This window comes from Thamnophis elegans, chromosome 12, assembly GCF_009769535.1.
Source record: "Thamnophis elegans isolate rThaEle1 chromosome 12, rThaEle1.pri, whole genome shotgun sequence".
Classification (NCBI taxonomy): Eukaryota; Metazoa; Chordata; class Lepidosauria; order Squamata; family Colubridae; genus Thamnophis; species Thamnophis elegans.
The window spans coordinates 21396630-21409989 of NC_045552.1; the positions used below are offsets into that span (position 1 = coordinate 21396630).

Sequence of the window (13360 nt, forward strand, 5' to 3'; positions counted from 1 at the left end):
AGAATTCATGGTCTCCTGCTTTGTAGCTAGTGCCTTAAGCCAGTGGTCTCCAACCTTGGCCACTTTAAGACTTGTGGACTCCAACTCCCAGCTGGCTGAGGAACTCTGGGAGTTGAAGTCCACAAGTCTTAAAGTGGCCAAGGTTGGAGACCCCTGCTCTAGAAAATGTATTCCAGGCAAGTTCAAGGAATGGGTAGAGTTTTTGCTCTGGTTTAAAAAAAAAATCATGGTTGGGAATGTGATGAAGAAGTCTAGACGTTATGATGGGAAAGACTGGAAAGTTATCTCACCATGAAAGCGAGGGAGGTGAACAGGAAAGCGGCAATCAGCTTGATGTAGGGTCCATGTTTCATAACCAGCTTCAAACCCTCGAAGAAGGAAACCGGCTCAGCCAGCTGAAGTTCAGAAGACTCTGTGGAGCAAAGCACAAGGAGCAGGTGACTCTCTTCTCTTCCATGGATGTTCTGGATCATGGGTGTTTTGCTACCATATTTCTAGAACATACCATTTGTTATTTTTCATATATAATTCCATAATTGTTCTTGTTTGCATAATTCATCCTAATTTTGACAGCCAGAGGATGAGGAAGAGGAAAAGGAGGAAGAAGAGGAGGAGGAAGATGTCCAAGAATGTTTAAAAGGACAATTGCCTTGATTGAGGCCTTCCTCCGTTGTAGGAAAGAGCTCAAATCAGCAGTTTCGTGGGAGAGTCATCTTTTCATAAATCTAGAGTGAAACGTAAAAACTTTCACTCTTTTCCCTAATCAGAAACTTAAACTGAAGTATGATGCAAACACCCCTTAGGCAACAGGGCTGGTCAAAGGTTTTCCCTTCACGGCATTCGTTCAGTGTGCATTGTCTTCAGCCCATCCCGTTCTCTACTGCAGGGGGGGGGAGGCGGGATGTTGGGTGCTTTCCAACCTTTGTATTGGTGCAAAAGGCAGTAATTGGCCTGCTGCCAATTACCTCCACCAGACCGATTAGATCGCACAGACTAGGCCTCCTCCGAATTCCATCCGCCGGCCAGTGTCGACTGGCGACTACTCAGAGGAGAGCCTTCTCTGTGGCTGCTCCGACCCTCTGGAACGAACTCCCCGTGGAGATTCGAACCCTCACCACCCTCCAGGCCTTCTGCAAAGCCCTTAAAACCTGGCTGTTCCGACAGGCCTGGGGCTAAAGAACTGTTGCCCCCATCTCGAATTGGTATGACTGTTGTGTTTTAATCATGCATTGTTTTTTTTTATGTCGTTTTAAATTCTTGTTTGTATCCCCCTTCCCTGGTTGAGTTTTGAGCCGCCCTGAGTCCCCTTCGGGGGAAAACGGTGGCATATAAATAAAATCAACATTCAACATTCAGTACCAAGCTGACAAATCAATGCAAAAAGATTTGGGGAGAAGCAGATACAGGTAGCCTCAAAAGTGCTTTTCCATAAGGCAACTAAATTTCCTTGGTTTTTTTTCTTTGAAAACATTCTGTGTTTTGTGGGCGTGTCTTTGTGGACGTGGCAGGGGAAGGATACTACAAAATCCCCAGTCCCTCCCCACTCTCAAAATTTCCCCTACTGGTTCTCAAAACTTCTGTCCATTCTTTAGTTCACTTCTTGGTTGAGGAGTGAAACTTTTTCAAGGAAAAAACCAAGAAAGTCCAGTTGTCTTTTGGACAAGCACCTTTGGGACAACAAGGACCCAGATTAGGGGTGTCAAACTCAAGGCCCAGATCTGGCCCGGGGTGTGTGTGCTTAGATCTGGCCTAGGGGGCTGCTCTGGAAACAGTGAAGGACTGGCCTGTGGTGCCCTACTAGTGAAAATGGAGCTCCATTTTTGCTGGCAGAGGGTTGCAGGAAGCTGTCACAGCCGAAAATGGAGCTCAGGACCACAACAGATACCCTGGACACAAGTCATGAGTTGGCTATGCTTACCTGCCCCCCCCCCCAAGGTCAAACACAATGCTGATGCGGCCCTCAATGAAATTGAGTTTGACACCCCTGACCTAGATGATGGATAACCTCTATAGACCTTTAGAAACAAACAGCCCTCGACTTATGACCCCAATGGGAACCAGCATTTTCCAGTGTGGTTGTTACATGAATCATGCCCAATTTTACTACCCTTTTTTTTTGCCATGCTTGTTAAGCAGATCCAGTCCCCGTCCCCCCATTAACTTCCTTGTTGGAAGGTTGCACATGGTGATTGTGCGACCCCAGGGCCCTGCAACCTTTGTAAATGAATGTTGGTTGCCAAGTGCCTTCATTTTGATCACGTGACCATGATCAAACCCTTATAAATGCAATGACTGACTGTAAATGGCTTTTCTCAGTGTTGTCGTAACGTCGAACAGTTGCTAAACAAATGATTGTGAGTGGAGAATGACCTACAGTGGAGTTAAATGTGTGCTATCTTTAGCTAATGTGAGCCAGATGATCCAGCCCTATCCTCTGGTGACTTCATCCTATCAGTCCTATCGTTGGAAGTTTGCCCATCAAACTTCCTTTCTCGGCTAATCTTACTATTGTGCATGACGTGATAAGGCTCTTCACTTGAAGGAACACTCAGGAGGATTTCTCAGATGTGGAGTGTGTGGATAAGGGCGAGGCATCAAGTAATATTTGCTCAAGAGGAGTGACTCTTTTGATAAGCATCCTCCAGACAAGGCCTCCATGCCACAGTGGGCTTCAGAAGGTGCTTTCATTCAGGAGGTTGAAGTCACGTCCCTCAGAAGACGAAGCAGAGAACACGTCCAGGGAGGGACCCAACTTCTGCTTCCCGCTGGCTGGTTAGAACTAGAATGTGGGCTTGCCTCATGAGAGAGAAGCTGAGGCCAGGCATGGCAGCTTTATGCAATCCCCAACTCTTGCACAAGACTCTCATTTCCTCCCTTAGGCATGAAGCAGGAGTGGCCGCTGAAGAGAAAGTTACAATCATTTTGTCCCAAGGGGGCAAACAAGGGATTTTTGCAACCCTCTTGACATATTTTTCGGAGTATAAGATGCACAAAGGCATTGAAGAGGCAAATTTTAAAAAAAAGTTTTTGCACTCTACAAACCTCCCAAAAATGGGCCAATTTCCCCCGCAAAAAAAGGCATGAATAGCCTTTATGGGGCTTGCACAGTGCTCCTGGGGGGTACCCCCCCTGAGCAAAAAATGGCCTGTTTTTTATAAAAAAAAAAACGGCCATGCCTAGCCTTTAAGAGGCTTATAGAGTACTCCTGGGGGCTGGGGGGGGGCAAAATAGAGCAAAAAAGCGGCCCATTTTTTGCTCATTTCTGCTCTCCCCAACCCCCAGGAGTACTCTGAAAACCTCCTAAAGGCCATGCATGGCCATTTTGGTGAAAGGGGTGAGGTTTCAGGAGGCAAAGAATGCTGTATTCAATGTATAAGACGCACCCAGATTTTCATCCTCTTTTTTGAGGGAAAAAGGTGCATCTTATACTCTGAAAAAGATGGTAATTAGTAGGAGTAGTGCAGGGATGGGTTCCTGCCTGCATTGCTATCAGTTCAGTGCCTGAAAAACTTTGCTCCATGCGCATGCGCATTTGCACTTAAAAAGGTCTGTGCATATGCACACCATTAAAAAAGGGGAAAATTACATTTTTCAATGAAGATTGTTCTGCGCATGTGCAGAACAGAAAATAAAGATGGTGGCGCCCAGGATAGAACCAATATGGTCACGTATCCGGCTGAGTTACTACCTATTCGGCTGAACCAGTCCGAACTGGCAGGAACCCATCTCTGGAGTAGTGATACTGAACACGTCTCCAGTATCCCATAAAAGAAAAAAAAACCATCCTTAATTAGAAGGATGTCACCAGGGTGCATTTTGGGGGCCAGAGAACATTTCTGAAAGGATGGATTCATTCTTTTAAAGTAAAAGCTTATTTAACAAAACATTAAAGTCAGAGGGTCAGGGTTTTGTAGGCTTCTACAGAGGTGTCCATGCACACCACAATATCCCTCATTGATGCAATGTATTATTTTAGCAGATGATTCAACTCAAATAGCAATAACACTTAGACTTATATACCACTTCATAGTGTTTTTTACAGCCCTCTCTAAGCGGTTTACAGAAGCAACCTTTTTGCCCCTAAACAATCTGGGTCTTCATTTTACTCACCTCGGAAGGTTGGAAGGCTGAGTCAACCTTGAGCCTGGTGAGAGTTGAACAGCTAAACTGCAGCTAGTAGTCAGCTGAAGTAGCCTGCAGTACTGCACTCTAATAACTGCAGCACCTCAATTCAAATTATGGATTCACATCTGTTTGACCTCAGTGACTCAACCAACTGGGCTGAGTCATTTTCAAGATTTCTGCCCTCTAGAGAGAGGTATCTAAGCCAGTTTATCCCCATCATGGCAATTTGTATGAATTTTTACTCTATTTCCAGAATTCTAAGCAAGGACAATGCCAACTGAGGAATTTTGGTGTAGGAGAAGAACAGGCTGAAATAGGAGGTGGGGTTAAATGTGTCATAAGTTTCATGTCCTTGCATTGACACAAAAGATCCCCGTCCAGCCCCCACCCTTGAATTCCATTGTCCCTTATCGAGTGCCAATTTAGTTTTGACCAATTGTTGACTACATTCTTGTGTATACGTAGCAACAGCAATGCTAAACTCTTCTATGCTTTGGACTCAATGAATGCATCTAGTTATTTGCGCCTGCTATTAGGGAATTGAAGTCTACACACACAGAAGTCGCTATGGTTGAGAATACATAATCATAATATTGCATGATGTGAATTGATTCACTTGGCTTACCTTGCCTTTCCCGCACGCCTAGAGACAGAATGGTAGCACAAAGAATGTAAATCCCACCAATGACCCCGGCTGCAATCATATAGGCATTTCTCTGTAAAAGGATAGAAAGAAGGGTGAAAAAAATGGGAACATTTCAAATGAGATCAATACTTCAAGCAGGATATTATGTAGAAAAGCTCATTCGATGCTTAAAAGTATTCCTCAACTTACAACCCTATCGGAGGCTTGAATTTTGATCATTAAGAGATGCTTGGGCCAATTTTATGATCATTTTTATGGTGGTTGTTAAGTGAATTCCGGCTTCCCAGCTTGTTAGAAGTCAACAGATTCCCTGACTAGATGCTGCAATTGTGAATGCGAGCCAGTTGCCAATTATTCCCAAATTGCAATCATGTGACACGCCACATCATGTGGTGTAATGGTCATAGCTTCGAGCATGGGTCATAAGTCATTTTTGAAAGCGTGTCCCATTACTATTAGATTAGGAGATGAATTAAGAGGTGATTTTTTTTCATCTTGTAAATAGTGTTTTACGAATTAAACTATTGATCAGTATCCATAACCCCAGTATCCCAACAATTCTTCCAGAAAAAAATCAAACTGATTAGAAGAGACATTGGGTGTTGATGCTAAAAGATCTGCAGACTAGTAGCTAAACTAGATACATAGCTGAACTACCATTTGTGTCTATAATACAGCTAGTCCTCGAATTACAACAGTTCATTTCGTACAACGGCACTGAAAAAAGTGACTTATGACCATTTTTCACACTTATGACCATTGCAGCATCCCCAGGGTCACGTGATTTACATTGGATTGCTTGACAAATGATTCGTATCTATGACGGTTCCAGAGTCCTGGGAAAATGTGATTCCATTTTGCGACCAAAGTCAACCAGAAAGCCAGATTCACTTAACAACCGTGTTACTGATTTAACAGCTCTGATGATTCGCTGAACAAATGTGACAAGAAAAGTCATATAATGCAGCAAAATCCATTTAACACATTTCTCACTTAGCAACATCAATTCTGGGCACAATTGTGGTCGTAAGTCGAGGACTATCTGTGTTGTTTCTCTCTTGTCAACCAAATTTACACCTTACAAATGTATATTTTAATATACTGGAGTAAATTCATATGCTTTCTTTTCCTTTTGATAGAAATTCCATTTGTTTCGGACATGAAAGATTGGCCAACACATCTAAACTCACCACAACAACTTTTAATCAGGTCAGCGACACACCCAGTGACGGCCTAAGCCTTTAAGTAGGACCCATTTTAACATGGGTTGTTGAAGGCTTAGCATGTTGTGCACCTCTAGCCCATTTAATTAGCTCTGGGTTCAGTGTATGTGGAAACTCAAAATAAGAAGGTCACTTAATAACCAGTTGAAGCATCTTATATGGATGCAGCTTACCAGAACAGCTCTGGCAACCAAGACACAAAGGAGATTTCTTGGCTTGATCTGTTCCAAACTACCCCTTTGAATGAACAAGACGTCGGACCACACCTTTATCCCAATTTTGTTCCTTAGGAGAAGAGACTCTATGACAGGGGTGTCAAACTCAAGGCCTGGGGGCTGGATCTGGCCCTCATAGTACTTTAGATCTGGCTTGCGGAGCCGTCCTGGAAACAGTGAAGAACCAGCTTGTGGTGCTTCTGCCAGCGAAAACAGACTCCTAAGGTCCATTTTTGGCTTCCACGGCCTCCTGAAACCCTCTGCCAGGGAAATGGAGCTCTGCTCCATTTCCCGGCAGAGGGTTGCAGGAGGCCGTGGAAGCTGAATACGGATCTCGGGAGCCTGTTTTCGCTGGCAGAGTGCTTAAGCCACTACAGGCACCCCCGAGAGGAGTGATGTCGAGCTGGCCATGCCAACCCCAGCCCCCTGAGGACAAACACAACCCTGATGTGGCCCTCAATGAAATCGATATAACATTCGATATATATATATATCGAATATAACATTCCACCTCTCAAGCCGGAATATCAGTTTTTTCACTTTGGTTAGCCAGACAAAGCAGCAACAAAAAGGGAGATGATCTTTTTCTCAACTCCTCCTTCAGCCAAACCCTTTATCACCGTGTTTCTCAACCTCGACAAGTTTAAGAGGAGTGGACTTCAACTCCCAGAATTCTCCAGCCAGCAAGGGAATTGGTTCTCTAGAGTTTCTAGCAAGGCTGGCTGGGGAATTCTGGGAGTTGAAGTCCACTCCTCTTAAACTTGCCGAGGTTGAGAATCGTTGCTTTACTGCATTGTAGTGAGAACACGGCATTCTCAGGGATGAAATCCAGCAGGTTAGGACTGGTTCTAGAGAACCGGTAGCGGAAATTTTGAGTAATTCGGAGAACCGGCAAACTGGCTGGCCCCAGTGTGAGGTGGGAATGGAGATTTTGCAGTATCCTTCCCCTGGAATGGGGTGGGAATGGAGATTTTGCAGTATCCTTCCCTTGGAATGGGGTGGGAATGGAGATTTTGCAGTATCCTTCCCTGGAATGGGGTGGGAATGGAGATTTTACAGTATCCTTCCCCTGGAATGGGGTGGGAATGGAGATTTTGCAGTATCCTTCCCCTGGAATGGGGTGGGAATGGAGATTTTGCAGTATACTTCCCCTGGAATGGGGTGGGAATGGAGATTTTGCAGTATCCTTCCCCTGGAATGGGGTGGGAATGGAGATTTTGCAGTATCCTTCCCTGGAATGGGGTGGGAATGGAGATTTTACAGTATCCTTCCCCTGGAATGGGGTGGGAATGGAGATTTTGCAGTATCCTTCCCCTGGAATGGGGTGGGAATGGAGATTTTGCAGTATACTTCCCCTGGAATGGGGTGGGAATGGAAAAAAATTGAATTTCACCACTGGGCATTCTCTGTAAGAATCCATACCGTATCAGAAAGCGAACCAGTGTCACGAGTGATGTTGACTTCTTCTAAGACCACCGAAGAATTGTTAGTGTTGAAGAAAGGTGGGTCTGGAATACAAGGCGTGTCTACTTTCCCCACAATCTGTCCTTGGATGGCTGTCCCTAGGACAGTGCCAAGCACTTCTACTGTCATGCCTGTAGAGACAAGAGAGCGATTAGAACAAATAAAACATAAGTTTGGTCCCCTTTCAAAAGTAGTGGTAGATGCTGGTTCTAACTCATTGAGCACTTGAATATCAGCGTTCAAACCTTAAACTAAACCATGCTTTAAGTTAGCTGTGGGTTCATCCAATCCAGTTGAGTTATAACACTGTCTCATGAAGCATAATTTACACACGTCAAAGCTAGGTTCATAAACACCCAATGGCTGACCAACATGCTCAACTGAACCACAATGAAGTTTTTGGTTTATCAACTAGTGAACATCAACTTCAACCAAGCCACCCTGCTAAGCTACAATATGCTTCATTGGGGTGGGGGCTAGAATATTATGTGAAGGCAGGGCTGTCTTAATGCATGGGCCTGATGGGCACTTGTGTTTGGGTCCCACGAGGATAGGGGCTCCATACTAAGCTGCGCAGGTTAACCCTTCAATGCACCTTGTATCATATAAATGCAGCAACTGTATGGCTTACTGAGTCTTATTGTGTTTTTCAAACCTCACGTATCATTCAAGTATTTACCATGTTGATTAGTTGTTGCTGCACAGCATGTTTTTAACGTTTCAACGCCAATTTTGTTGGAAATGCCAATAAAATAAATGTAGGTTTAATTTTATCGACCATTTACATTTTCATTCCTGTGAGTAGTTAACATAGGGGTCCCAATACACTGCTTTGCCTGGGGCCCATGAGGCTGTTAAGATGGCCCTGTTTGAAGGCAGACCTTATATTTTGCTAACTAGGGTTTGTGGCTTAGCATGACAGGTGAACGTAGGTAAGGTGTTCCGAGCAATATGCCTCCATGTGAAAGCATCTTGATAGCTGTGTAAGTAAACACCTCTTAATGATGAATTTCTCAAACATCAAAGAAAATTCTTTCCCCAAATAGAGAGAAAATGAGATCTGAGCTGTGAATTACAAAAGAGGGAAAGAGGTAGGACTCCTAGTAAGCCTCAAATCCTTTACTTCTGGTTATGTCACTATTGACGGAGATCATGTTTTGACATGTGGTCAGAAAGTTCCTATGACTACAATGAGCTGCTCTTTACACATTAGATAAGTGGGATGGATTACCAGGAGGAAGGATTCAAGAGAGCGGATAAGTGCTACTTTAAATGCACTAATGTATTACAGCCTGTAATATTACAGCCAAGGAAGCAAAAGCCACCACATTGGAAACTGGAAGTATTGGAGAACTTTACAACCAGACTTCTTCCTATCACTTCCATTTAATCTAAACTTGGTACATAGGAAAGCTAAACACTGGGACAAAAATTAAAAACAGCTACTGGAAAAGAAAGAAAGGATAGACTGGAAAATCTGGTCATTTCCTAGCATCTTTCTTGGGTTCAACCATGCAATTTTCTGCATGTTTCTGCAACCACAGACAGACAATCATCAGTGAGTTAATAGATCTCCCATAAAGTCATCTAGGGTGCAAAAGTGCAAACTTACATATCTATTGAGAATGGGAGAGGGGGAGGGGGAGGGAGGGGGGAAAGAAGGAGAGAGAGAGATGATAGATAAGATAGATAGATAAATAGATGGATGGATGGATGGACAGACAGATAGGTGTGTGTGTGTGTGTGTGTATTGTGTCACAACCCCTGGTATGCCCAAATATGGGAGGGAGCATACTGCTTCCCTTCTCTATCTTTCAGCTCACCCTAGGAGCCATCCAGGCAGAAAGGCATTTTTTAATGTTGCCTTTGTTACATTTGTGTTGCCTTTATTTATTTATCAGCACAAATGCAACACACACACATAGACACACGCATATATATATGTATGTATGTATGTACGTACGTATGTATGTAGGTAGGTAGTTAGGTAGGTAGAAGTAGGTAGGTAGATGATAGATAGATAGACAGACAGACAGACAGACAGACAACAGACAGACAGACAGACATGGATGGATGGATGGTTGGACACAGATTTAGATACACACACAAATTGTGGTGCTTTGTATCAGAAGGGGAAGGGTCAGCTTCCATAATTAGCAGGGTGGAAGCATTCTGGTATTAGTTTTGCATAAACGGAGATGGGGGTCTCTTACGGTAGGCTGTGGCAGAATCCCTTTCGCTCTGCTCTCTGCTGATGAACATGGTGAGGGCTGAATAAGGAACATGGAAGCACTGCCAAGGAGAAAAGAAGGAAAGATGCTGAGCTTGCACAGACAAATTCCGCTTGAAAATGCAAAATATAATAATATGCTGGGCTACGGCCGCAATCAAGATTTGATTTGATGTAACACATGTGAAGACATAATATCTTCGGAAGGAATAATTGGGGATGGGCAGATGAGAAACCAGCTTTGGGACCTTATGAGGACAGAGACCAATAGGCCGAATTTAATTCTAAAAAAATACGTTGGAAAACTTCAGAGCATATTCAGCACATACAATCTGATTCAGATTTTATCGGGCTGTTGATGAATTGCTTGGGATCCCTCAATGGCAAAAATGGTGCCCCCCCCCACAATTACAAGGACTGGAAAATATTCCTACAATTGGAAAAATTAAGCCAAGAGATTCCAAGCAGTGGGCTAAGAGTGTATGTATCTGCAATAGAACAAGGAGGACTAGAATCTTAGAATCAGGTTATCAGAGATATACATTCTACAACAATATACACACAGCAGAGTCAATTCAAGCCTGCTTCTCCCTGTTAAAATGTTCCTTTCTTGCTTATTTGACCTCCCTTCCCATCTTGACAATCTTAAATCCAGCATTTGACCTATATGCTGGTTTTATGATAGCCAACGAAGGCGCTGTATGGAGCAGAAGATCAAAGCAAGCAAGGGCTGGGCAAAGGGAAGGAAGGGAACACAGAGAAGAGGAAAGCACAAAAAAAACCTAGATCGTGAAAGGACAGACTCACCGTCACGAGGGTCTGAAAAACGCAGTAGAAGAAAAGGTACCACAGCACTTGCCCTTGAGAAATGTCGGGCACCAACCATATCATGAAGTAGGAGATCACACCAAAGGGAGTGGAAAAGACAATCCTGTTGGGGGATCAAGTCAAATGAAAGAGTTAATATACTGAGGTGCTTGGAGAAAAGACAAAGAAAGGCAGGGCTGAGCTAACAGATAACAGAATTGGAAGGGACCTTATAGGTCATCTAGTCCAACCCCCCACCCAAGTAGGAAATCCTACGCCATCTGACAAATGGCAGTCCAATCTCTTCTTGAAAGTCTCTAGCGATGAAGCTCCCACAACTTCCGAAGGCAACTTCTGTTCCATTGAATATAGATTAACAGAGTTAGAAGGGACCTTGGAGGTCATCTAGTCCAACCCTCTGCCCAAGCAGGAGACCCTACACCATTTCTGACAGATGGCAGTCCAATCTTTTCTTAAAAGTCTCAAGTGATGAAGCTCCCACAACCTCTGAAGGCAACTTCTGTTCCATTGGTCGATTGTTCTCACTGTCAGAAAGTTCTTCCTTCTTTCTAGGTTAAATCTCTCCTTGTTCAGTTTCCATCCATTATTCCTTGTCTGGCCTTCGGGTGTTTTTTGGAAAATAGCTTGACCCCCCCCCCTTCCTCTCTGTGGCAGCTGCTCAAATATTGGAAAACTGCTATCATGTCTCCCCTGGTCCTTCTCTTTACTAGACTAGCCATGCCCAGTTCCTGCAACCGTTCTTCATATGTCACACCATTCTGACACGTGTTAAGTTGGTTTAAGGCAGGCTGATCAGTGTGATCTCTGCAAAATCCCAACCATTTTGGGGAAGAGACTTCACTGTTTGGATCCCATTGGCTTCATCCTGAACAAGTTAATCCCAGCTGAACAACCAAACTTAACAATATTGTAGTTATGGAACGTTTTAATGAGAATGTACAAAGGCAGTTTAGTTTAGTTTCCTTTACTTTACTTTACTTTATTGTCATTGCACCTCATACAACAAAATTAAATGCCATCTTTGGTGTACATTGTAACTATAAAAATAAAAACACAAACACACACCCTTCGCATGCTATATAATTGAAACTGAAAACTCCTGAAATTGCATTAATATTGCACTATACAGTAGAATTCAATATAGTTACTGCCCGGGGATAGAAGCTGTTTTTCAGCCTATTTGTCTTGTTTTTATTGTCCTGTACTGTCTGCCAGATGGTCAAAAAAAAAGGGTGCCCAGGACGGGATGGATTTTGAAGAATGTTTTGAACTAGATTTAAGAAAAGCCACCAACACAACACCCACTCCTGGGTTTCTACCCAATGCCAATTTTCTCACAATGTCCAACCTGGGCTAACACAATATAACGGCTTCCCAGAGCCAAGTCCAAAGAAATACACCATATGGTGGCTTGTCCTGATGGCTTAATTGATCCAGCGTGCTAAACAACAGCTGAGAACCCACAAAATGCTGAATCGCACAGTAGCCAACTCTACTTGGCTTAATCCTGTGAAGTATGTGAGCCCATCCTCTCTCTTTCTTCTCTCTCTCTCTCTCTCTCATGCACACACTCAGCCTTCACCAATAGCCCTAAGCCATTAAGTAGTTTGCTTCTTTCTGGCTTAACGTAGGGATAAACAAACAACATGATGGTCTATGAACATCCTTTTCGTGCCCTTAGAATGTTAGGCCTTCTTTTTTTTTCATTGCAAAATAAATCTCTTGAGATTTCCAAGGGCCTCAAGCACCTAATGTACCCCTTAAAGCTCATTGTCCACTCAAGACAAGTCCCTCCCCCACTTTTGAGTGCAGCTTTCAACATGGCTCTCAAGATCTAGGATGACATCAAACTTGGCATGGGATTCTTGGCTTGGTGCTCTGCTGGATTGAAGCCATTGTTCTAACTTACAAACTACAGCTTAGCCACTCTTCAACCAAGCCATTGTAGCTTCTCCAATTAACCCTCACACAAAGTTTCCTCCAAGTTAGACTTCTTTCCAAGCCATACAGTATCTGTCGTTTTGCAGGTGTTGTGGCCTTCAGCTTCTCATGGTCCCAATTTACAGAAAAGGACTGTAAGAGAGATCCACCCAAACACCTGGAGGATGTAAGGATGCCTACTGTTAATTTAAACCGTAAATTTACATCTCTCCCAACTATAGTTAGGAAGCCATGATTAGGAAGCCTCCCAAATGAAATAAAACGGGCAAGACTAATCTTTTAATTCAAACTGAAACTCTATTTCTAAGATCCGGGGGAATTCGGTTAAGCATGATTCTCTCTAGTCCAATGTTTCTCAAACTTGGCAGTTTGAAGATGTGTGGACTTCAACTCCCAGAATGCCCGAGTCTATACTTCTTCAAGTCAATGGGCCAAAGAGTTTTAAGTTTTCAGAGTGATCCTGTATGTTCGTATCTCCTAGGACAAGGATGGCAAACCTTTTTGTAAATGCATGCCAAAATTGTGTGCGTGCGCACAGTAGTGTGTGCATGTGTGCCCACACCAGGGGTGGGTTCCAGCCAGTTCTAACCTCTTCTATAGAAGAGGTTCCACAAATCTACTGTGCTGTTTAGAACCAGTTCCAGCTCCCTCCCTCCACCCATCCAAACCACACTTGCCCCGCCCACCG

The 13360-nt window shown here is 43.6% G+C and overlaps 1 protein-coding gene across 4 annotated transcripts in view; it reads right to left on the reverse strand.

Annotated features, from left to right (window-relative positions):
* The window catches only part of MFSD2A (major facilitator superfamily domain containing 2A), a 52298-nt gene that overhangs the window by 20420 nt on the left and 18518 nt on the right, over positions 1 to 13360 (reverse strand). For all 4 annotated transcript variants that reach the window (XM_032228452.1, XM_032228456.1, XM_032228453.1 and 1 more), the window contains 5 exons: positions 10711 to 10834; positions 9887 to 9965; positions 7632 to 7804; positions 4751 to 4841; positions 291 to 412 (listed from right to left, as the gene is read on the reverse strand). In XM_032228452.1, coding sequence (XP_032084343.1) covers positions 291 to 412; positions 4751 to 4841; positions 7632 to 7804; positions 9887 to 9965; positions 10711 to 10834 — 589 coding nt within the window. The remainder of the gene's footprint in view (positions 1 to 290; positions 413 to 4750; positions 4842 to 7631; positions 7805 to 9886; positions 9966 to 10710; positions 10835 to 13360) is intronic.